This window comes from Hyposmocoma kahamanoa, unplaced genomic scaffold (assembly GCF_003589595.1).
Source record: "Hyposmocoma kahamanoa isolate Upper Pololo Valley unplaced genomic scaffold, ASM358959v1 220, whole genome shotgun sequence".
Lineage (NCBI taxonomy): Eukaryota > Metazoa > Arthropoda > Insecta > Lepidoptera > Cosmopterigidae > Hyposmocoma > Hyposmocoma kahamanoa.
Genome location: NW_020653740.1, coordinates 3,998,786 through 4,024,693, shown reverse-complemented (window position 1 = coordinate 4,024,693; position 25,908 = coordinate 3,998,786). Strand labels below are relative to the sequence as shown.

The 25,908-nt window shown below is 36.7% G+C and overlaps 2 protein-coding genes across 3 annotated transcripts in view; one reads left to right on the top strand and one right to left on the bottom strand.

Moving 5' to 3' along the window:
- The first annotated feature begins 1,039 nt into the window (after nucleotides 1–1,039).
- On the top strand, nucleotides 1,040–5,313 carry LOC113227986 (anamorsin homolog). Its single transcript, XM_026461100.1, has 5 exons — nucleotides 1,040–1,228; nucleotides 1,307–1,536; nucleotides 2,958–3,123; nucleotides 3,638–3,744; nucleotides 4,703–5,313. Exons 1-5 carry the CDS (start codon nucleotides 1,087–1,089, stop codon nucleotides 4,805–4,807), a joined length of 750 nt encoding a protein of 249 aa, XP_026316885.1. The 5' UTR covers nucleotides 1,040–1,086; the 3' UTR covers nucleotides 4,808–5,313.
- A 3,940-nt stretch (nucleotides 5,314–9,253) lies between these two features.
- Nucleotides 9,254–25,908, bottom strand: part of LOC113228087 (ataxin-1-like) — a 49,810-nt gene continuing 33,155 nt past the window's right edge. The window contains exons 2-4 of one of the 2 annotated variants that reach the window (XM_026461234.1): nucleotides 11,532–11,959; nucleotides 11,093–11,326; nucleotides 9,254–10,970 (exon numbers count right to left, since the gene is read on the bottom strand). In XM_026461234.1, coding sequence (XP_026317019.1) covers nucleotides 10,593–10,970; nucleotides 11,093–11,326; nucleotides 11,532–11,951 — 1,032 coding nt within the window. In that variant the 5' untranslated portion in view covers nucleotides 11,952–11,959 and the 3' untranslated portion in view covers nucleotides 9,254–10,592. The remainder of the gene's footprint in view (nucleotides 10,971–11,092; nucleotides 11,327–11,531; nucleotides 11,960–25,908) is intronic. The other variant, XM_026461235.1, reaches the window with a different exon arrangement.

Genomic DNA, 25,908 nt, shown 5'->3' with positions numbered 1-25,908 from the left:
TATATTTTCCATTAATCCACTAACTAGAATAATATTAAAGATTTACTTAAAAAATATATTAAAAGCGTTACATAGTCTTAAAATGTTGTATTTTGGACAAGTACTTTTCAATAAGGTAACCAAGGTATTTGAAATTGCGTGTCCTAATTTATTGTTACCTAGTCAATAATTAGGTATATTTTACTACATAATATTTATTGGCTATACAAATTGAAAATTAGAGAACCTTTTCTACTGCCTCATGAAGTTGCTATAACTTCTGTATTATATATATATACATACATACACACACACACACACACATATATATATATATATATATATATTTATATATATATATATCTATTCTGCACTAAATAAATGAAGAAAACAATATCTGAATAAATCTCAGGCATACGTTTTTTTATCGTCGTTTCATCTTTCGGAACGTACAAGTTTCGTAATGAATAAATGAAAACTATAATCAAACATCAAAGCCGCCTTAGCGCAAAAACGATTCGCCGACGACAGCCTTGTCGTTCAGTCAATGTGACCGTCAATGTGCGGGGTCTTGTATTAGTAGTTTGTGGTGCGGGGCGTGGTGCGGTATCTAAATCTAGGGAGAAGCGGAGAGTGTCCATTCTCGTTACTTTTTGTTCTCTGATAACAATAATAATAGCTTTCAATACCTATATATGTTTAGTTGTATAATTTATTGCATTTTTATATGTAAATAAATGCACGTAAAATATAGACACCTAACTCTATAATTATTGTTATTGAAACATAACTTTATTTTTCTTTTTTCAATAATATGTGCGGCTGGATTTCTTGTATTCGACATAATTCATGTAAATGTAGGAAGTATCAAATAATAGTTTTTTTTTTAATTAAATAGTTATCACGACAATCTGTCAGTTCAATTAGATATATTTGTGTCAGCTGTCAGTGTCACATTCAGAATTATTTTGTGGTCCTATTAAAACAAAAAAAAAATCATTCATGAAACTAAAATTGTTCAAAGTGCACGGTTTTATTCTTTAGTTATATATCACCAATAAGTGGACTTACAAGTGTTTTTTGCCGAAACTACAGAATACAACAACTATGAATAATATAAAAATCGGCGACAACGTGCTTGTGATTTGGAAGAACAGTTCACAAGATGACATCGGCAATTTAGTCAACCAAATCCAAGGCATTTCTGGTGGAAATATTATACTGGAAAACTCGGATATGATTACAGAATGTGAGGAAATACGTCCTCTAAACATTTTTGAATGTTTTGCGCCAGTCAGTATATTGTATAATCGTTACGATTTTTCAGCATCTCGACCAATTTCAACATTCGACGTGGTTCTTTCAAACTGGTTGAGTCCAAATGCAGTACAGCACACCGACAGCCTACTCGCTATCATAGTTAAACTTCTCAAACCCAGTGGAAAGTTAGTTCTGAAAGATGAAAAAGACTTAGTTACCACTCTCAAGTTGAATGGATTTGTGAATGTTACTAAAGAGTTGGATGGTGTTTATGTAGCAGAGAAACCAAAGTTTGAGGTAATATTTAATATATTAATAATAATATGCCAGATGATCACACCAATTGCCTGGTCTCAAACTAGAGAATTCCCTGTACTATGAGTACCAGAGCAACATAAATTCCCAGAACACCCATACAAGAAACAATTTTAAAAGGTTCACTTCTCAATTTGGTCACACTGGAAATCAAACCTGGGACCTCATCCAGCACCCACAGTATAAACCCATTGGACCACTGAGGTTGTCTATTCTGTACTGTTTGAATTCCTTCATACTTTAAGGTGCTATTTAGTTTGCTGCAAATCTGTAATGCCTCTAATGTTGCTGAAGCGTGTATAGATCATTGCTACTATAAGAAAGTATGGTGTGTATGGTGTACTTCTAGATCGGCAATGCAGCTGCAGGACAGAAGGAACTCTCCAATATTGCAGTTCTGGGTGGAGCTGTGCTGCACAAGGCTGTAAGCCTTTAGCTATGCCACACACCATTCTGTCAGAGTTTCACTTGTTTAAATGTAAAATATAGCTTAACTTACATTGTTTAACACTGTGGATTTAAAAGTCCCAAAATAAATTATTATATTATCCTAGATGTGCCACATTAAGATAATTCAGTTTAATGATGGTCTGGATCTCTAAAATTAATGTTAAAATAAAACTATTTACAATTTATGGGATATTTGAATTAATCAAGTTCTAGAATTAATAACTTAGTTAACATATCTGTTAATTAAGTTATAGTGCTAGCATGAATGACAAGATTTTTAAAATGATAGAATTAATTCATTAGCTTAGATTCATCGAAATAATAATAATTTTGGTGCTTCCCAATTCTGCCCATATTAGGTATCACTATTTTGTCATAGAGTTGATATCTATGGCAGAATAGCATAAATACACAACATCGAAAGTGTCTAAGGGTTGTATTCTAGAACTCTACTCAATGCTCAAGTCAGGACTTGAGTATGATTCAAAGCAATAGAAATCATACTCAAGTCATTGCCATTAGGGTCATATTTCCAGTGCTTGAAATATTACTCATGTCTGCTCAAATCCTGACTTGAACATTGAGTACGGTTCTGGAATACAACCCTATGGATCGAGCATGTGTTTCCCAATTACTTAAAATTAGGTTTTTTACTTTTTTTTCACACCAATCATCTTTTTGGTCAATGTCCATAGTTTAAAAAATTGATAAATAAATAGATATAATTTAATACATTTTGGTGGCTCTCTCCGTGACTATAATACATAATGTTAACATCGTGTTTTTTAATTAGCCATAGTATGTGCTTTATATGGCAATGTAGTAATACTGAACGAAAGCCTTCATAACCCCCTTTCTCTAGTTTGTGCTTGAGCACAATTTCTGTCCTTTATTTTTCTAATATTGTAATACTAAAACATATTGGAATTACAAGGGTGCCTTTAATATTACAGGTAGGCTCAAAAGCATCTCTCAAGTTGGGGAACAAGCCAGCAGTGTGGAAAATTGACGACACAATAGAAGCAGCATGGACTGGAGCCAATGATACGGAGACTATTGACGCTGACCAGTTACTGGATGAAGATGATTTGAAAAAACCTGATAAGGAATCTTTGAGAGGTAAGTTGTTGTACAGTTAATTCTATATACACCATGGGCACTGTACTTATATTGTTATCTTCTTAAAACTTAAAATCATTTTTAATTTGATAACTTCATGGATTTTAAATATACCAATATATGTATTTTTTGTCCAGTAGTAAAACATAATACCAATTTGAATCTTTCTAATTTTCTCTATGTATTTAATAAATATTCATTTTATTTGTAATAATGCTTCATGTTTTGACAGTCATATCTGCTGTATTATCTTGATAATGGAACGCAAGCCTACATTATGCGCTCTAAATACAAACACGTCGAGGTTTTGTGTTCCAAGTCCGGTGTTGCGCGCGGCGCTGATCGTTGCGGTCAATGTCGTTGTTTCAAAAGATAATGACGCTATTCAAATAGTTTTATTGAATGAGCGCTAGTTGGTACCTACTATCTTTATTTAGTTTTTAAGTACCATCATATAGACTTGCATTCTTGTAAAAAAGGATTACATGTTGAAGGCATTTTTCTTAATTTCCAGTGTGTGCAACGACTGGCAAACGAAAGGCTTGCGCGGACTGTTCGTGTGGGTTGGCAGAAGAGTTAGCTGGAGAAAAGAAAGATGCACCCAAATCATCCTGTGGAAGTGTGAGTATTTCCTTATCTTTTAAATTTACAGAACAATGATCATCATTGTATTGACGTAAGCATATTACATAGGCTACTCCATTGATCCTAATGCTTATTTTTGTGTATAACTATTAATTTTGCAGTTGTGGTGGTGCTCTTTTTATCATGTATCATACCTATGTATAATTATAAGTCTTACTTGAAATATGCATCCAATGTTTGTGTGCTTTATTTAAATGTGTATGTATGTTTAGCACTTTTGATAGATCACTTAATTTTATTATTACCTTTAAATGTAATATTATATAGTACACATACCAGCACATTTAGCGAAACACCGGTAAATCCACATCAATACTTTTTTATTTTAGGTCTAATTTGGAGTTTGAATTTAAGGTTTGTCGAGTGGTTCGAGGTTGACTTTACGTTCCTCTAAATTACGTAAACTGATGTTGAAAAAGCTATTTTATAATTATGAATACAAACATCGAACACATAGAATAAACTCCTTCGATCCGGCCGGATTCAAACTAACGTCTCCTAGCAAACTGTGTCAGACGCTATGCCAACTAAGCCATGGAACGAACCAGTGGACCTCATGAATTTTTCTATGTGCTTGGTGTCGGATCTTTGTGTTTGGTTTTCGACGACTTTTTAGCCGTAGCACCATCGAAGGCGCTTTTAATAAGTGTTCGATCCTTGTATTAATAATTATAACAAACTAGTGGAGTAATTTTACAAAAAATAATTGAATGTCATGACGGTGAAACGTTCTGACATTCAATAAAAAATAAATTAAAGCTATTTTATTTATTAAAACTTGACTTAATCAGTGTTAACCTGTTACAAATTTTAAACTTTCTGCTGTTTCTCTGCTTTGTCACAAAATCTAAACGAAATTTCATTTTGTTTATTAAAAATAAATAAATTATTACATGCAGCGCTGAACGTTTAATTTTCGTTTGTATAATTCCAGTGTTACCTAGGCGACGCGTTTCGCTGCGCCACGTGCCCTTACCTTGGTATGCCCGCCTTCAAACCGGGTGAGAAGGTAAAACTGGACCTTAATTCTGATATATGAATGAGCACCTCTAGAATATTTATGTACGCCTAGTATTTCTATGTTGTGATAACTGAAATAAACCTTTGTAAGTAATTTTATATCTCTGTAGTTTTTTTGTATAGTTAATTTGTAAATAGAACATGCATGATAAGTGAGTGATATCTACGGACTATCTCGTTGGACCAGCGGTTAGTATTGTGGACGCTAGATGCGGAGGTCTTGAGTTCGATTCCCAGTAGAATCAATTAGTACTGTGACGATGTGACCTCCTTCCATCGTCATCCCACCTTTTTATCACCTTTTCTCTGGTTCCTGGCCATTTCTTTTCAAATTTTAAGTCGTTCTTTAATTCCTTTGCCTCGTCATTCTTATTTTGTTTCGTCCCGTCGTCATTTTTTGCTCAATCGCTGAACCGACCGTTTCAACCTAAATAATGTGCCAATTTTAATACTAATCTAACCTTGTAATATTGTATAACTCGGCCCTTTCGGGGTATGTCTGTCTCACGTTTTTAGTACTTAAGTAGGGAGTGTTTTTTATAACGTTGTACCTATTTTTTATATTCGTCATCTTTTTGTTACAGCTTTCTTTTTTCTTACCTCTTATGAAATAAATTATGTGGACCAGAGTGTTCTATTTTATTGCCGTGAACCAGGTACGGCACATTAGCGGTTACAACCTATTTAGTACATTAATTCGGGTGTCGGAGCGTGGTGATGAGTGCCTCGGAGTTAATCTCGTTACTCTAGTACTCATAATAAAAGGGATTCGTTAGAACGTGACCAGTAGGGCGAGTACGGCAAGACGCGACTTGCGCGAGAGCGACGAAAAGCGTGATATCTGTATGCGAGAGTAGTATCTCGTGCTTTATGTCGCTCTCGCGCTAGTCGTACCGTGTCGTGCTAGCCCTTCAAATCACTGCTGCGGTTGTCTGGCACATTGTTATTCTATAATTATACTATTCCAAAATGCGTATCATGATGCAATAACAGTACTTAATAATTGTTATTGGTTTTGAATGTTTCGTGATGTAAGAATGTAATAATATCACTTTAATTCGAAGGTTTTTATCAGCGGTAATGAAAGGGGGTATATAAAAATAAAACGAATGCATAGAAATATTCAATTATACATATTTTTCTCTCCTTTTTACAAACAGTTAACTTATTTAACACATCTCGGTCTATAACATTTTCTGCATTTACATTAATCTGAAATAGTACTCATTCCGCTACGCAATAAAATATACAATATATAATTTTGCCATATTTGTCATTATGATTATATAACAATTTTTATAATAATTATTTTCTATTAATTAAATGACACAACATTTCCTGTTCTCTACATTTGTAAACACACGAGAACGTAGAAAAGAATACGGTCGTCTTTTAACTGCTATAAGTAAAATGTTTCCAGTATGCTTATGAGTGTCTTTAAATTAGACGCTTATAGAAGCTCTGCAGTGGCGCGTCGGTGGCGCAGCAGCCGCTACTAATTTTCATACAATATCTAGAACAGCAGTCACATTTAGTTAGTAAAACCAATATATTTGATCGAAGAGTAAAACATACGCGCCACTGTGGCGCTTCTATAAGCGTCTAATTTGAAGGCGCCCTAAGTATCATTATATCACAAACACATTTCAAGTAAAAATGACGTCAGTCTAAAATTTTTTTTAAACATCAACAAGAATGTTGTCACACGTCAGTTTCACATAAAAATGTTGCACGAATAAAGTACCTTGCGAAGTGTTACAGATGGCACAATCGTTTGTGTCGAACATTATGTCATTATTATTAGTGGGCAACTAAAACTATGGAACTATTACTGACCATAGCTAATATTGGCAACTGTGAAAAGTTTTCATTATTTTATTATATATCTCTGCGTGTAACCATAGTATAATAAATAAGACAAGTATGGTAACTCCAAAAAAGCGTAGCAGAGCGGCTTGTATATGTGCACGTCCGCTGCCACACATTCGCATAATCTCACCGTGCACTCGCATTGCACAGCGCGAGTCGTCACACGCGCCTTTAATTATAGAACTGAAGCGGTCGCTTGGTGTTTAAAAAATGACATAAAAATAGTACGCGTGTTTATTGTTGTTTGTGATAGCTTGAACAAGAGTGCCTCAAATTCTGAATTGTTCAGCATTTCATTTCTATTTCGTAATCATACTTCATAATCAATATACATATCTTCGATACTGGTATAAAAATATCAATACGTAATTAAATACTACTGCGTTTAACAAACGTTATTTCTATATAGCACGAGAACACTGTAATGAACAGTTTTTTTTAATTATATTTACAACCTGTAGGTATAACTAAAACAATAATGTAACAATCCTATCTACGCTCCGAACGAAGTGTAGGCATTTACGCGCTGAACTGGCGTGAGTTGCCTTATTTGCTCTTATTATACTATGGTACAAATATTTTGACTTTGTCTGCCAGGTATACACACAACTTACATTCATACATACCTGAGTTCAACACGTTTATAACATAACATATTCAAATTAACAATGTCTTATTAAGTTTCCATTCAAAAGTCGAAAGGAAGTACATCCAATAGCAAACGTACTAAGCCGAGCATAATGTATTTATTATCGCAAGTAAACAAACATCGGATTTAAACAGACTATGAGATGAAGAAGTACACAGCACGATTCACACAACATTATTAACGCTTAATTGACTCTAAATGTACTAGGAGGCGCGGAAGAACATCGATTGTGCCAACAACTAGCTATTACACGGCGAATGCGTGACTATAAAACGGATCAACATGAATTCATCAAGTCTACCATGATTACGTCTGAACCACATTCATCAAAGCAATATAGCACCTTTCATTGAAATTAAATTAATACTTTCTGAATTTGGATTTTGGGAAATAATACTTTAGACAACGAATTTTGTACTAATCATCCTTTTGTCGGAAGCGGAGCTTACAGGACATGCGACGGAATGAGCGCTCGCCCGTTTACAAAATAAATGCTCCTATCTCATAATTTAAGTAATATCTTCAAAGAAACTACTATCCCACAACATTCAGTAAAGCGTCCCAGTCTTTTTAAAAGTTTATTTTCATCAAATTGAGATCTTGTTTAGACTTGTTTGCGACAGGCTCGCGTGACGTCATCGCCCGCTGAGGCACTAGTCTTAAAGTTTGTGAGGTAGGCTTAGTCATGATCTAATGAAAGCGCCTTGTTAGAAAATACCGATTAATAAAATGAGATCTTTCATTACAATTACAAAATTAATAATATAAAGACGATAAAAACTACAATTACATACATTATACAACAAATTATTAACTTTTGTACAACACCATTCGTCTGAGGTGTCCGTACTCAATGGTCGTTTAACATACATTAACAAGCACGTAACAAATTTCGGTACAATGAAACTAACTTTTAACTCATACCTATCGTTCACGTTCTGAGCGCGTTTATGGGGCGAGTGGCGAGTGGCAGGTCCACGGAACCAATATGGGGCTATTTTCATAAACATAGATAAGGGGCTAGTCATACATAACCGCCAAAAAGTGTCTCATTAGGACATTGCCACCAAGTGTGGAAAGGATGAAATGTTGAATTCATCCTTTTCACGCTTCTGTTCATTAACGTACGCGTGTCATTGTTTGCTGTCGTCAACAACTTAACTAAATCTTATACCATTGACGGCGACCCTTTAGCGAGCTTAAAGAAATTAGCCCCAGTCACAAAATTAAATCTTAATTTATTATCTTGTTGTGGTTTATGGCAATTCGTTTACACGTCTACACAAAGTGGCATTTCGTAATTTTTTTTGCGAAGATGACGTAATACAGACAATTCAAACAGCACAGAATACGAGCTTGATTTAGACCAATTATTTTAAGAAATCAGCTGAGTAGGCTTTGATCTAAATAATTTCTGTCATCTTCTTGTACAAATATATATAAGCGATCGTTTTGGTAAGAAGGAAAATACAGTATAATGATTATGCAAAATAATTTAGAAAAGAATTTAAATCCAAATAAATGACACTAGTTTTACTTAACAATACATTAAAAGATTTTTTTGATATGGCCATGCATTTGTCGTTATTTCGCATAACGTTATAGTGTATATCAATCACAGATGCTACTTGTTATTTTGTTTTCTGCTGCTTAGATCATCAGTGTATTTATTTTGAGTATACAATAAATATACATTCTTCTTACAGCTTACCCTTAAACATTATATAATATTTCTTTTATTCAAGCAATACTTCATACCAACTCTGACCAATAACTACAAAATATCACAGACCGTCTGTTTATTATGTATACATGTTTTCATAGAAAAGTATGTGTATCACACATGGACGTCAAAAATCAATAGAGATGACATCTAATAACCATGATTATACATATTTAATTTTTACAATATACATATATATTTTATATAAACTTTTGTAATAAAACGATCAAATTATTTGTCAGAAGTATTTGCCACTATTCAGCGAAGTACTAAATATCGAACCCTCTCTACAGTTTTCACGAATTAATTAGGTAAAGCCACATTCGCGTCTCTCTCTCTCACTTGCGGACTTCCGATGAAAGAGAAATGTGGGTCTAGCTTAATTATGCGAGGTACGTCTAGAAGTGGAAGAAAGATGTCCCAAGATGGGTTTGTTTTGTTAGAATGTCGGTGATGTATTGCAAAGATGATAAGAAACGACAATACTGTCGATGGATATGTCTGCGGTCACAACCTTGGGGAAAACGGAACCTGACATGTCTGCCTCAACGAAACTACATGAAATCCCACAGCCGTTTGTTTGCTTTGGAAGGCATACTATGAGAGCAGAGATGTGAAATTCCCCCTGTTCTGCCAACAGGCACTCGTGAAATGATTGAGATACCCACGAAGAACGAGAATCAGTCTAAACTTTAAGCACACGTCAGCCCAATACTACTAGCTACAATCTAACATCCATTGTACCATTTTACATTCTACATATGCACTGCCTAGAGTGTGGCAGACTGGCGATTTAAAATCTCATTGGTTATCACAATATCTAACCTATTTTAAGATCTGGTAGAAACTTACACATTGTTATTTTTGTGCTCATTGGAAAAATATTTACTCTAAGTTGTTGAGAACATGCAAAAATATGTAGTGGTTGTATTGGTTTAAGTTATTTGTTCTGCTCGTCTGTTTTAAACAGTATCAAACTTTTTATTGTATCAGATTTGGCGTAGTATAGTCGTCAAACTTGTGTCGCGAAGACTGACAGCTGTTACGCCATGTATTACGTGAAGCTTGCTACATTCGGTGAATTAACGTTACCACGTTACGTTGCAAGGTAATACACGACGACTATAACACCGCTTTTGTGACACAGCATAGTCAAGTCATGGAGTGGAACATTCAACTTGACCTAGAATACATACATATTTACAACATCGTACACGAACGCGTACAGAAGCACCCGACAGTAAAAAGCACCTAGAATTCCCAAATAGATTAACGTAAGCGTACATCGGAATGCCGCTTACGGTATTGTCAAAATACAAATAAATCATATTCGCGTCACTGTCACTGGGATTGTTTATTGACGTCAGCAAATTCTAATGTAGCACATGGTTGACTGTCCGGAATTATTTAACATGTATCTTTGCGTAAATTCAACTGGCTCGTCACAATGTCCGAAAACAATTCGGGGAAGATTGAAACACAAGAGAAATCAAAGTCTTTACAACGAAGTCGATCACAATTCACTCATAGTCCTTCGTCCTTTGGACGAAAACGTCGCCGAGATTAGCGTTTTTTCAGAGGCGGAGCGTCTTCCGCGACATCTGATGCAGACCATCGCCTCTTCCTTGCGTCCTCTTTCACACTGAGGTTCTCCGGGTGCGTCTGCGGTGGCGGCGCGGATAGGGGTAACGACGTTGTTACTATCGGTTCTAGAGGCCTTGATGTGGCGATCGGCGCTGTTGTCGTGTATGACATTGCGGGTAGGGAAACCGAAACGGCCCCTGCGGCGTGTTTCTTCGCCACAAGCGAGACACACACATCGCCGACCTGCAGCCTTTGGACTTGCAGGCCATACCGCGCCAGCGTGCGTTCGGGTCGACACGAAGCCCAGCCTCGGCCGTACACGAAAAAAGGGTGCTCTATGGTCGATTCCAGCTCCACCTGAAATCGAAATTAGAAGGTGTTAGTATGCTTTACGTCAATAAACATATTTAATAAAGTCATGACTAATCTGCTCTATACATTTCACTTTCTCGCGTTAGACACGAATTACGAACGTATACCTGTGACCGATTTCTGTCATAAGTGAGTGTGAGCGCGAGTTTATCTCCTCGCTCGTCGAGCCTTAGCAGTGTGCACTGCGTGAGCGCAAGGTCGCTGATCCTGTCAGCGCTCATCACGAAGTCCTCGGTGCGCATTTCCTCCACCCGCCGCAGCGATCCATCTTCAAGTCGTATGAGGGCGCCTCGACAGAAGTAAGGAGCTGGTGCTCCTCGTTCAGGAGATCTTGGTGGTTCCTGAAATGTAACATAATAGTTTGAACTTACGGATACATATGTTAATTGTAGAGCGATAGCTATCGTGAATTGTTTTTTGTTTAATTGTAGTGTCATGATCATACTCATCACGAATATATACGCATAAGTACTTCCGTTTATAAACTTCTAACAACGACATATCTCAACCATGTTTTAGAACAGTAATTATCAGAAAGATGCCTACCTCTCGGGGTGGAGGGGCAGGCGCTGGTGCCGAAACTGGTGGTGAATGGGGTTGCGGCGCTGGCGGCACAAACCCGGAGGTGGGTCGCGGACGCACGGGGTAGCTGGCGGGTGGCTGCGGCGCGCGCGCACGGTACAGGTATGGGGCGTAAGACGCCGGGTGCGCAGCATGGCTAGGGTGCGGCAGGTACGGCACATAGGCGCCGGGCACGGGCGGAAATCCCGGTGTGGAGGGCGGTGGCGGCGCGGGCATGGCGTCACGCGGCCGCCGTGGCCCGTAGCGCGCGTACGGACGTGGCGGCGGCGCCAGGAACTCGGGCGTCATACCGCCGGCCGACGGCACCGGCGGGTACAGATGACTCAGTTGCCCCAACGGCCCCAGCTGGGCCAGCGCCTCGCTGGGGAGGCTCGCCGAGATCATCGGACGTGCTGTTGACAAACGAAAAATGCTGTTAGTTGCTGTTAATTTAAGCAAAATAGAGTAACTGGAGCTGTGAATTGGTGATCTTACTATCTACTTGGCTTCCAGTAATTATACAGTTACCATACAAACAACGTTATATGTTCTCGATAAAATAATTGTCGCGCGAATCATGTCTGTAAATAAACTTGTGAGTAAAGCATGGTTGAGTAGATCCTTGTTCTTAGTCCCGAGTAGTAACAAACACTGAACATGTCGACTTAGCCCTCAGCGTACGCAGAGATAAGAATGTGGAGCGACGACGTCAACATTATAAATAGATTTTATTCACGACATCAAAAGTTAGTAATTCGGTATGTGTAACCTCGTGATGTGATGAGTCTGTGTACATATTATTATAAACACCATTTTTGTAATTATTACACACTAAAAAACCTTTTATGTCCCAGGAAATTCTATTAAAAAGCGCTTACAAAGTTCAAGTTCTTTGATCTATGAATCCTACACTTAATGTAGGATAATTTGCTTTGTTTAATGATTGTGGTATGAATAGCCTTAGGTCGAGCTAAATAAGTCTAGACTAGAATATTAATATAATGGACGGATGTCAAATAAATAGAATAGACCTTCGGTGTTGCCTCGTTTCTTATTCTGTAAATGAGAGGTAATGAAAAACAAGTTCTTATTTGTCTGTTATAAATTTTAAGTGTCGTTTATAAACGCTACTAGTGATATGTGTCGGTAAGGCTCATCCCAAAATTTATTCCGGTGAATGGCAGTTATAAACATTTTAATAATTTATGAGTCTTCAATCTATTTCATGTCAGACTATTCTTTCATTTCTGTAGTAACTATATCCGTCACTGCCATAGTCCCTATATAAAAGGTAAGTAGTGTATGAATATTGCACCAAAAAAGAAAATACAAACAAATATAAATCATAGAAAGGTATGCTAGGGAAGGTATGCTACTACTTTTATATTCTAAACTTCGGGGCTATTCGAGTTTTATGGAAGTTGACGATTGCATGTTAAACTATTTCGTTCTAGTAAACAATTGCCGTTTTGTGTAGGAGAATTAACATTGAAACAATGTTGTACAAAATAACATTTATTTTGTTAAAATGCATCCATGCTATCAATTAATGCACTTCCGCCATCTTTCTGGAAGCTTTGGATTCCCAATTCTCAAAAATTTAGGAAAAAAATGGTCATAGGCAACACGCCAGGAGTGAATGTAGAGATGCGAACTTCAAATTGCCATTTCTGTTAGGTGGAAATTCTTCGGTAATATGCCTTCAGTATAGTTATCATGTAAAAGTAGCGGTGAAGATCGTCAACTAAACGTGGTTGTTTCTCTGCAAGTCTTTCCATCATCGTCCTCATTTCTCTACAATAGCAATCGGCTGTCATGGTTGTTCCAGATCTAATGAAGTTATGGTAGATTAGTTTATGAAGAGGCCTAGTAAGATAAGTAAAGTAAAGTCTGAATAAAACTGAGGAGCTGCTATTATAATACATATAGCCTTAATTTCTCTCTCATCATTTCATTGCTGTTGTTAAAAGCTAACCTTAACTATTTAGACAAAAGGTTAAGGTTAGGCAATGCCATTAGATATTTGTATTATATGTCGTATATAATGATATAATTACTACTAGTTAATTATGAATAATATAGTCTGCTATCAATTATATGTTTACCTTAACTGTTTAGATATATTGGAAGGTCGTTTTAGCGAAATAAAGATCTCTATAATAATTATTACAATCGCTATTGTCTAGACAACTGCCTCCGTGGCCGAACGGTTACCATGCCGGACTGCCACGCAGAGGTCCCAGGTTCGATTCCCGAGCCGGGAGAAATAGTTGTATGGCCTACATTTATTTCTCTCGTGAGTTTGGGTGATATTTGTGGTTGTCTATGTATGTGTCCATGGCACCGCGACACAGAGTTTCCCTAGTGCGGGGCTATGTTGAGTGTGTGCGTTATTATTATTATTTATTTAAGACAAAATTAATTGTAATAATAAACCTAAATTTAATTTTCAAAGGACACAAAACGATGCATAATATTTAACAAGTAAACAAAACTGAACTCTTAATAAAATATTTTAAAATAAGTGGAAAACTGTGAGCACGTGTAGAGTCCTCCAATAAGCAAATATAAAAGGTAAAGACGATCAAATTTCTTGGGCGCATAGCTGAATACTGTGTGCAAGGTACAAGGGCTATTTATTACACATTCCGATGAAACATTGACTAACTTTACATTTGCAAAAAATTACAGAAAACGAGTTAAAGTTTTAGGACCACTAATCACATTTGGAGATTATTTTAATAAGCATTTTGTTCTCTATGAAAAAATTAAGGAATGCATGACGTGTCTCTGATTTTTCGTATAAATTTCATTAAGTCATTTTCATTTTTTGCTGCGCTAGTAAGTACCATATATCTATGAGTAGTCCTTAGATATATGTTGAGTGTCTGCGTGTTTCACCGTAGGTAAGTATTTGCATATATACGAGTTATACAATAATATTAATGTCATTTCCAATTTATCACATACAGAGAATTGAACTTTATGAATATTAAATATAAGAGCCATGACTCGATATGTCTGAGAATGAATTAATGAAGACGCATACTATTGAGAATTTTACTGCCACCTTACCTATTTCTGTCGCCAAGCAGTAATGTGAACATTACTGCGTTCGGGTTTAAGGGCCTTACCACTTGCTAGTGAAATTACAGGCACATAAGACTTGTCAACTTATGTCTCTGGGTGTCGGGCGCAGTAGCAGTGCCCCTCAGATCTTTGCGATTTAAAGCTCTGAGTGGCGCTGCAACTGTTAGGGACAGGCGTATCGTTTATCACCAGACACACGACTTGTTCGTCCCGTCCGTCCCGTCACTTAGTATTATAAATGAACTTAAAATGTGTGTTGTGTGAAAGGCAACACTTTTACACTTGAACTTAAATAACATGTATGTATCAAATAAACCTGTGTATATAGAGTATATGAGTAGGTCACGAATAAAGAATAACGTTCGGAGAGATCCTCGACATTCCTGTGCGTGTTTGAGCTGCAGGCGATAATTTGGAGGACAAAGTTGCGTTTGCGCACCTGCGCAAACAATGCGCTTGTCTAGTTAGCGTTCTCTTCCTGCACTCAGGGACGCATGTTCACAGATTGTTATCTAAGTCAAAACCGAAAGAAAGAATTCTGTTTCTCAGTAGTTTATATCCGTCTAGATGCTCGTCCTCAAACTACCTAATCGAAATAAAAGAAACGTTTATCCAGCTTATTAAGACTAATACAGAACAGATTAATGATTACAATTATAAACTGAAACGGATCCAACTCAGTATATGTCGCAGCTCAACTGCTGTAAGACGAGATGGTACGGCAGTTAACATTAAAATTATAATATATAACTTAAAATTTAAATAACAACAAGTAGGAAAATTACTAACAATAGGAATTATTACACGAATTGAATGTATGAAATACTGAACTTGTTAAATATTTATAAAGAAGAAACTAGAAAAGGCTGCCATAATTAAATAATTTAACTTTTCTTAAAAAAATAAGTGCATTATAGTTGCTTTCGGTTTAAAATAAAAAAAAAACAATAAAGTTAGGTTCAGTAATGGACATTTATAGATGAAATAATTTAGAAAGCGTTAAAGGCCAGTAAGTATTGTAATGCTACACAAGGCCATACTTTCCAGATACTGTCACGAACCTTTCATGGCCTTGGGCGCGGTGTAAACTCGATTCTGAAAACTCAAGTGTTAAAGCTAGAAGTCTGTTTATACTTTCCATTCCCTGCTTAATTTACCTTAAAGTTTGTTTTAGAAGTCATCTTTAATTCATTGTAATATAATACAACATAAAAAAAGGACGTAGCCTAACGGTTTGACCTGCCGCCTCTCAAGCAGAAGCCGTGGGTTCCGGGCCTATAAGATTTTCCTATGAATTTCTCGGAATTTACGTGCGAAATTTAATTTAAGTTTACCTTGGGTTTTTTCGGTCTTCTTCTTCTTATCGTGTTGATACTTCTTTTATTTTAGGACTATATTGACCGTAAATAGAATGTTGCTACCTTGACTGCGCTGTCACTGACTTGACTGAACAGGTATTAGGACACAAGGGGCACTGTAAGTGCTGCATGGACTGTCTTAGAGCACCGCAGTCACATTGGGTTAGTCTAGCATCCCTGAAACCCCATTTACACAACGTGTCTCTGCAGTGTCCTACCTGAGTGCGTAGTCGATTTAAGGACTTCCACACGGACAACCGCAGATCGCAACCTGGTGGTAATTGCTCTTGAGGTATGATGAAACCAGATAGATGGTGGGGAGTTCTTCCGTTTCCACAGTGCACACTTAGTGAAATTGGATGGTCACTCGTAGTCTTTGTGGTGCGGAGGAAACTTTTACGGCTTTTGAGGCGAACTCGGGGAATTTGTTTCAAACAAAAATATCTTTTTTGTAAACAAAAATAGAATAGAATCAGCTTTATTGCCCACAAAATAATAACAGTGACAATACAAAAAATATGACATACCTAGTTAAAGGTGCAATCGGCGGCCTTATCGCTAGATAGCGATCTCTTCCAGGCAACCTTACAAATTATTACGGAGTTTTAGGTGAAAGGCAGTTAGTTAATGGTGCACAAAGCAGCTTAACGATGTACAAATTGAACCGTATACATTCTTGAACAAACTTCACAAAAACGTAATATCGTAATGAAACCTGCACGTCGAAGAAGGTTCACAACCCTCTGAAAACGTGTGAAGTCACTAACATTGGGTCAACGTGGCGGACTATGTTATGCCTAAACCCTCGCCTGAGAGAAGACCCGTTTCGAGCAATGGGATGTGTTGATGATGAATATAATAATAAAAGGACTCTACATTGACACAATACTTTTGCCTTAAATAGCATGGTCTGTCACACGTATTATATAGGTAAAAAGGTAAGGCTCTCAGCTTATACTGTTTTTCTTTTGTGAAACTCCCAATTTTTTTTACGATACGTCGTGCGCCTGGTGGTAAGCGACATGCTTGTCTATTGCGGCTGCAATGCCACTCAGCGCTTTAAATCGTAAAGATCTGAGGGGCAATGCCACTGCCCTCATCCTGATACATAAATTCTCAACCGAGGGTCCCAGAATCCACAAATCAAGGAGATTCTCATACTATAAAATGCATTTTAATTGTTTTTTTTTTTTCAATAGATTAAGGCTGCACTAAGACGATGTTAATTTAGTTGCTACTTTGCGTCTAACTATTTCAATATAAACATTACTATTTCATATTCTGAATTTATTGTTCCGCTAAATATGTCATTTTGTGTGCTTTCGCATAGTAGGTATCTATACTTACTAACGTTCTCTCCAAATATACACTTACTGTGTTTACATGAGTGTTATAAAATAATACCTACTTACTTTTGTAACGATTACGTAGTATTCTTATTAAATTGTCATGTCACGTGATTTTCGTTACACACTTTAGTCCGCTTTGTTTGAACAATACGAGTTTTGTGGAAACAGTCGAATTTAATAATTATGTAATACTTAATACAGTCATACTTGAAGTATGACTGTGTAGCAGTAGAGCTCCTTGTGAAGCCCAGGGAAGTACTGCCACCTGACCTTTTTCTGCGGCCAAGGAGTAATGTCAGCATTACTGTGTTCCTGTTTGTAAGGGTAAGGGTGCTGGTGAATTTACAGGCACATGGGACTTGTCAACTTATGTCTCGGGGTGACGGGCGCAGTGACAGTGCCCTTCAGATATTTCCTATTTAAAGCTCTGAGTGGCACTGTATATGTTATGGACGGGCGTGTGGCTTACCATCAGGTGCCCTTGTTCGTCCCGTCACTTGATATTATATTAAAAAAAGTCGGGCCTAGAAGTTATCAAGATACCTATTACCCATGCTGATTCATACTTTAGTTTTTTGATTTTGACTAAAATGACAAACATTAAGAATACTAACACGGAGAAAAGTCCTCGTAAAATCGATTTGGTTTGTGACTTTTCAGTCTGACACTTAACACGTTTAGATACGTCTCTATTTCAAAGACATTGCTAGCTGTAGCATTGTATAGTTCCGATTACTTTTCTAAATATCAAGATCGTTATCGTGCTAATTATTAAGGTAATTTACAATGATAATTATAATTTCGAACCCTGCTTCAAACCAGGGTAAATTAATATATTATTATAAATATAAATTAATAATAATTCATTAAATATACTAATACATATTTATAAACCATTGAGGTAAAGTTTTAATTGATTGGCTTGGTGACTTGGAACCATGGTAATAAAATAATAATAAAAATATAAAATAAAATAATAATAAAAATACTTATAAAAGAAAATAATTCAGTTAATTCAAATATACAATATAACTGTCTTAACCGAATTTTAACTTTATGTCTAAACACTTACGGTAAACTTTTCATGAAGTGATGAAAGACAAAATTATAATTTTAAATAACACATTCGAATAAAATATATTGTAAGTATATTTAGAAAATAATACTGTTTAAGTGCCTACTTACGCCTACGTTCCATGCTATTGTTAATATCCGTAGCTTTATTTTTGAGTTTAATTAAACGCAAGTACGTACAAACAAGTTGCAGGAAGGTTCATGAATAAAATCGTAATACATTGTGTGGTAATATGAGTCACAAACTGAGAGATGGTCGTGACTGCTAGTGACTAAGGCTTTAAAAATTCAAACCAATTAGTTTAGCTCCGCGTCTCGCTCCGACTGAACTGCTGTTTTCACCATTTTAGATTTTATTTTCCACGCAAAGCTTAATACCGTCGTCGTCGCCGTAGAGTGAAAACGTCTGCTCTGCATTTTTTTAATACAGTGAAGTAATTGTTTCGATAGCATGTTCTAGTAGCATCTAGAAAACGTTTCATTTCACTAATTAAAACACAAATAAGATGTGCAAACATCCAAAAAATTATAAGTAAGTATCCAAATCCCATACATGGATTCACTGTATGGCGGTGATTTTTTTCTTTATTTTTAAGGGCCCTTTAACACTGTACCATTTAGTGTTTATGCCACATAGGGAACCTCAAATTGCATGGTCCGTTAGGGGTATTTTTGGATTTAATGCAAAGTTACGTGAATATAAATCTTTTTGGCTATCTTATGTAAAGGATCTCGCAGAGTGATATTGCCTTTAACACAGCTAATTAGGTGGCTAAGTGTTACTTAACGCGAACCTAGATTTTAGGAGGTGAGGTGTGTGGGGTAATCAAGAAAATTTTACACAGGTCCGTCATCGACAAGCGCCCGATGGTGACTGACGGGGCAACGGGCGGCACTGCGTGTCATTAAACCGCTGGGCAGTTTGCAAATTTTGAGATAAATTTGAATTTAATAATTAATAGGGCTTCAGTTGAAAATCAAAATTTTGAAGATTCTCTGTACTACTTAAAGAGAAATATCACCATAACATAACAATTATGTAGAAAGTTATTTTAGTTTAGTTTATTTCTGTCAACATTACAAATTTCATACAAATACAATTACATGTCATTTTATACTACTCTTCGAAAGTGAGCGTCAGTTTACAAAATAATGAGAAATAATTATATAATTTATATGATATTTTATTTTTAATTCGTTTTAGACTTTTATTTTAGCCTGTTTCAGGATTTTATATGATCGGATAAAGTATCATATCATATCGTATAACACATTAGCACATTCTTTAGACAATCAAAAAGTTATTTAACAATAAACACGTAAATCTAGATCTACCAAACAGTTTTTGTCGCTTCTCCTCCGGTGACTCGACTTAATGTATCCCTTTAGAAGCAGCTTAATGTTACTTTCATTTGGTAGTGCTGGAATCTTTATCTGCTAAATGCTGCCATTATCACCACCACCGGGCGCATAGTAAGTAGTACCTAGTCGTCAAGTTTGTTTAAGATAAATAACCAATATAATTGCATGTACATACATCATATGATAGTAACTGGGCGTGGTTCTAAAACGAGTAATAAGTATACATAGCCCCACATACATCCCACGTGGCAATATTTGACTGGCACTTCCATCTTTCTGGTTTAAATTTAGAACAGTCTAAATTTGAAAGTTTAGCGTATACAGCGCTCTCTGTCTGCGGCCAACGTAGTGTTGGGCTGTCGACGTAGGCGCAACGCAAGGCCGCGAGTTCGCCGCCCGCGCACTAAAAAACTGCAATGAATGGCGGGCCAAATTCGCCAACGAATCTGCGCGGAAATGCTTACATCACGCTGCGGCGGCCGGTTCGCAACATTCGCAACATGGCGGGCGTACCATTGAACCGTTCGCTACAATAGCTTACCAAGAGCCTCGGAGCTATGTATTTGCAAGTAAAGCTATATAGCTGTCTCCTTTTTGCCAATTACTATTGAACACAATACTGACGTTTCATGATTGAGTACGACTCGTTAGCAAATAGCATGATTGATATTTATTGTAAGTGGGTGTATTTTATTTATTGTCTTATCTATTATTATGTCAAAAATAACACGATATGGGGACGACCTACAGTGCTGTACAATGAAACTACTGCATAATTCATTTACGAAAGAAAAACCAAAGACATTATAGCGAAAACCTGAAAACAAAACCCTTCCCATAAATTAATTAATTACGCTACACTAAGCCTAAGAATACTTTGGTTTTGTGGAGTAAACAAATTTAATAGTATAAACAACGACTTTTCGCCATTATTTTCCCTGTTTTTTAGAGGAAAATCTCTTGTATCTACTTAATTTCATAAATTCTGGTAAAAGATATGCTCTTTATTCGACAGCCGTTAACTCATTCCAACTCATTCAACATTCCAGTAACTCTTGGGTATTTTTGTCATAATGCACACTGTTAAAATGTTGAATTGCTATTAATTAAGACTTAGTCAAACTGAACAAGCTAAAGCTTCATTCAACACTAATATAAAGCAAAGCGTGTGACAATAGGTTAATAATAAGGGGTTGTGTAAGCGAGTGGGTAGGTGGCAGGCGGTGTGGTTCGCGGCCTGGAGTTGGAGGTGCGGACTGGCTCTGGCGGTCGATAGGGCGCCGCCCGTAACCCACTTCCGGCGCCCCTGACCTTGCCATCGCCATTCACTTGCTCCCACCCCTCTTTACGCCCAGTCTACCCACTACCCGACGTCTAGGCACCCTCCCGCAACCCCCGTCTCTTTTACAAATACCAGCATTTCACGCTTTATTTGTTAGGGATATGTTTATCGATAGCAAACTTTATCAAAATGTTTGGCAATCAGTTCATTTATGATTTTTAACTTCGATTTTTATGGTTAGGTATTTAATACAGTTTTTATTTATAGGTACCTTTTATATAAGGCACTCGTCTGTAAAGGTGTTTTATTAAGTCTATGCTAGATTTGTGCTGTAAGTTTGCAAGTAAGTGTGTCGGCCTATCGAACAGAGAAATGGAGGGTACGCAATGGGATTTATCGCATGTTCTTTTTGCACGAGGACATTTCGTCAAAGTTTACTTACTACTGCACCCGTTGATAAATAGACAGGAAAAACAGTTGTTATTGGTTACATCAGTTTTATTTTTAGTTAAAAACCAATTAATGTAATTAGTTAACAATCTGACAAGCACAATAGTCGTCTCAAGTGAGTTCTGAACCGCTGCGAATTTATTTACATTTTTCCTTAAAATATTAGCCTGGGAGTCCACCTGCTACGACCAGCTGTCACAATCAAAACATGGGCCAACACACTGTACCACGTTTTTCAGATCTATATTTATATACGCGCAGCCAAACAACTGGTTTCAATTAGTTTAGCTTTTTGCCATTCGACATTCGTTGTTATCCAATCAAATGACACTCTGTATTCCTCAGCTTCTACCCAGTATCCCTTATTTGACTAATTAATTCTATGCTAGTAATAACGTATAAGTACGGATACCAATCATATTGCTGTATTTTTGTTACAAAAAGTGTATCGTGTATCGAGAACAATTGTTCCTCTTTCACGTTCGGTAACAAATAAAATCATATACATGTATCAAATACATATAAAAAAGTCACTAAGAATAAAATATACTTTGCCTATATCATAGTTTATTTTGTCTACTCCTAGATTCCACTATTACATACCTTAAATATATTTTTGAAACACGGAAAGATATATTTTAGACGCGTGGACGAGTAACATTCAGGTTTTTAAACATCGCCTTCGTCGCTGACGTCATATAGTGTAAATTAAACCTAGACTTCTTAAAAAGAGGGTCATGTGTAAACGTGGGCGTGACAGGTTAACGCTTTAGATGTCCATAAATGTTACCAGCTTTATTATTTCCTATAACTAGTCATTATTCATTTTATTAATATTACATTGACGCTTTCGCCTCTTTTTTCAATGAATAACGGATGTTTTCACCTATGTGGTGACAAAACTCGGTGATCTGGCTAACCCAGGGGAGTGAAGGCGATAATGGACTTACTATTTAAAACATTAATTCATTCTATAACATAGATAGCCATTGCAGAGATACCTTTCATATCTCTCAAATGGCAGCTTCACACGTAATTCATTAGATAATTGTGTTCAAAAAGTAAATGATTGAAATAGGCATATTCCATTCATTAATTGAAAACAAACGTATCCTAATTTCATTCTCAATTAGAAATTGTTGTACTAATTTTGTTCTTTTCCATAATATAATTGAGTTTTAATGTTGTTATTTGTTGCACATCATTTGTGTATTGTGAAATGTCTTTAGTTTCTTTAGCGTAAGAACTACTTGTACATTAAAATATACGTAACAGTTACGGCTATATTATGAAGCGTTCGTGAGTCGTGGCCATTATATTATTATGTGACATTCTTTTTATAATTTTGGGCTAATGCCTAAAGCAAGCACATAACCGCACTGATTTGTTTTCAAATCATTTTTAGGCCTGCAAAATTAGTGCGTACTTTCTTATTGTCATTAAATAAATGTTATTGTGAACCTTATCGAGTAGGAGGCAACAATATTGCAGAAATTAATGTGTAAACCAGGACAGATAACAATGTATATGAACCTAAACGATAGAAGTTCTTATAACTTTTATAACATTCGATGTTTTGTGTGAATTGATTTCATTATTGCCATTGAGTCGGGCTCAATGCGAACAGTTAGGCTTGTCTATTGAAGCATATAAAGGAACGTGTAGCTACAGAACGCGAGTCAGAGCTTCAGAATCGTTGCGAGGCTGAATGAACGGCCGGCTAGTCACGCGACGGTTACGTAAAGACGAGTTTCCACCACATTACCCTGCTGGCTTGTTTGCGGTAAAAAGCAACCGACGTGTTAATTACATTGCACTGCGGCTCATTATAATATAAGCATAGATTGCTATCTAGAACCGGCTCCGGTATTTAAAAGACCAAAGAAGCTACGTTTTCTAATATATGTAGTTTCATTATGGTTGCGATGTGTACCTATAACCAACTAATTGACCAATAATCTGACGCGACCAGTAAATCACCGACACGTTTAATTGTTAAATTGCAAAATTGTCCACTTTTGAAGTAGATTGAGCTGAAAACGGAGTTACGAGGCGGCATGCTCACTTTAACCACCAATTTCGAGTTGTACAGCAGTTTTATTGAGTGGCTCACGCAATAGGAGTCGAGGCAAACAACCCCGCCTACGTGCTGGACGACCATCGAGACACGGACAGATGTAGCGCAATCTTCTATATTTACATACTGGCTAAGTTGCGGACAGACGCGCGTCGCCCACGCCGCCGTGCTGTAGCCTCGTTGTTCAGTGTGTATCGTACGTTTGCTAGGCGCCATCAATGTCGCAACACCACGGGAAATAGCAATCGTTCACTCTGAACAGGTTTTTAAGGTGGACCGCAGATACAAGCGGTAGATAAACTGGCCGTATCCTCTACTAGCGCCGTATCATTATCATGTCACTGTTCATTATCTACATGGTAAAAACATCTATCTTTGAATTGAACGTGTTCAACTGTACGTAATGGTGTAACTACCATTTGCTACTGCGACCACAACAAAGTAATTGGAGATAAAAAACATTGAAAAGAATCTATAAACAAATTTAAAATATGCCTATAAATAAGAAAGTTGAAGCAAAATTTTACTGTTGATTTAAAATTCAAAGAACTATCGGTAGGCGATAAAAATCGAATCAAATTGCTGCCGCATTAACATTAATTAAGAAGTTCAGTGACCGATGGTTGACTATTAGCTAATTTAGTTAGACTCTAGTTAATTGCAACCATAAAACGCTTAGACGACGACGACGCTGTGGTCAAAAGTTTGTCAATTTCGGTCAATATTGCTACACGTGTAACGTGTGGACTTGTATGACCTTCACAATGTTCAATAAAGCAAATTCACAAATTAAGTTTTAGGTAATTTGGAATAAATCTACTTACACGTGGCGCCACCGTACAACTACTTATGCAGCTAATATGTCATGTCTGAAAGCTGACACTGAGATGTCGACACTTGACATTTCTTGTTTGTATTTATGTCAGATAACTTCAATTCATATAGGTTTTATGCGAGGCCGCCATTTTTTTCTTTTGTTTCAAAATGGCGAACAGTTGGCCAAGCTGTGTGGTAAAGTTTTCAGTTATTGTTATTAAGTATTGGTTGTACATTTGTATACAAAATACCTATAAATACAATGATAAGTAGATAGCAGCTAGAATATAAATACGATACGATAGTGTAATTGTAAAATACCATGTGCTGTTGCTGACCCCCGGCGCCCAAATAGGTATCGGTTGTTTCTACGTATGCTACAAAACAGTAACATTTAAATAACGCGCTTGAAAACTGTGTCAACTATTTCAAAGTTATCTAATTAGCGGTGTAAATGGAGTTTACCTTGTTTGCATAAAATCGATGGTTGTGTTATGGAACTAAGGAAGAAAATAGAGTGGTGATGGCCTTGTAAATGACTACAATGAAAGAAAAGTAAAGTAAACAATGCGAAATATTTATGTAAAAATGTAAATGGTTGGCCGGAATCGGCGTCCACACACGTTCCGCTAAATGGATGCTATTTCAGATCGACTCTACATTAACCGTCGAACCTCCCCAAAACCGGGTCGAGCAACAATTTTAAAATTCCTCTTTCCTATGCCATTTATATCCAAACTTTTTTAATAACCGGGCCACTGCGGCTGCTGCAGTCTATGGCTATTTCCAGTATGCAGAGAAACCATGAAGGTAATGTCAGCTGGATTTAGATCGGCTACATTGTAACTAAAATGTAGCACAGTTTGCTTTGTCTATGTTGTACTCTTGGAAAACTTGTTAATTTCAACCTAGCATTTTCGCTTTTGGAATTAAAGTTTGACAAACTGAAAATTTTAAAGCTAACAAGTTAACGAGAATATAAGAATAATGAGGGCAGTCATGCGTAATAGTGTTTGCACTTCAAAATTAAATATCCATTCAACCTCATAACGGAAAATGCCTGAACCGTGAAATTCTCCATTCGACCGTTCTGCCAGCCAGCTTAACCGGGCCGGCCATTTCTTAGGTTAATGAACATTGCAACGTGTCTTGTTAATTACCCGCTTGTATACCTACCATATTTAGCTCACGCAAGGGATGAAGTTTGGAATAGAATCTAAGGTATATGTATAATTATTACGTATATGTAGCCTGTATATGTGTCAGTGACGAATTAATTATTGTACTTAATTATTTTACAAATTGTTAAGGGTCATTCATACGTCTATGGTTTTACGTCTATTTTTAGTTTTTAAATTGCCGCTAAGAGGTTAAGCTATAGGATGTTTTGATATAATTTGTGTCTTTTTTATTGATACAAAGTGACGGAAATAATAAGTCGTGCGCCTGGTGGCAAGCGACACGCCTATAGCTGTTGCAGTGCCACTCAGAGCTTTCAAGCTTT

Excerpts from the sequence above, each read along its gene's own strand:
- LOC113227986 (XM_026461100.1), top strand. The coding sequence starts at position 1,087 with ATGAATAATATAAAAATCGGCGACAACGTGCTTGTGATTTGGAAGAAC. Across the intron at positions 1,229-1,306 it reads CTCGGATATGATTACAGAAT|CATCTCGACCAATTTCAACA; the intron begins GTGAGGAAATAC and ends ACGATTTTTCAG. Across the intron at positions 3,745-4,702 it reads CCAAATCATCCTGTGGAAGT|TGTTACCTAGGCGACGCGTT; the intron begins GTGAGTATTTCC and ends GTATAATTCCAG.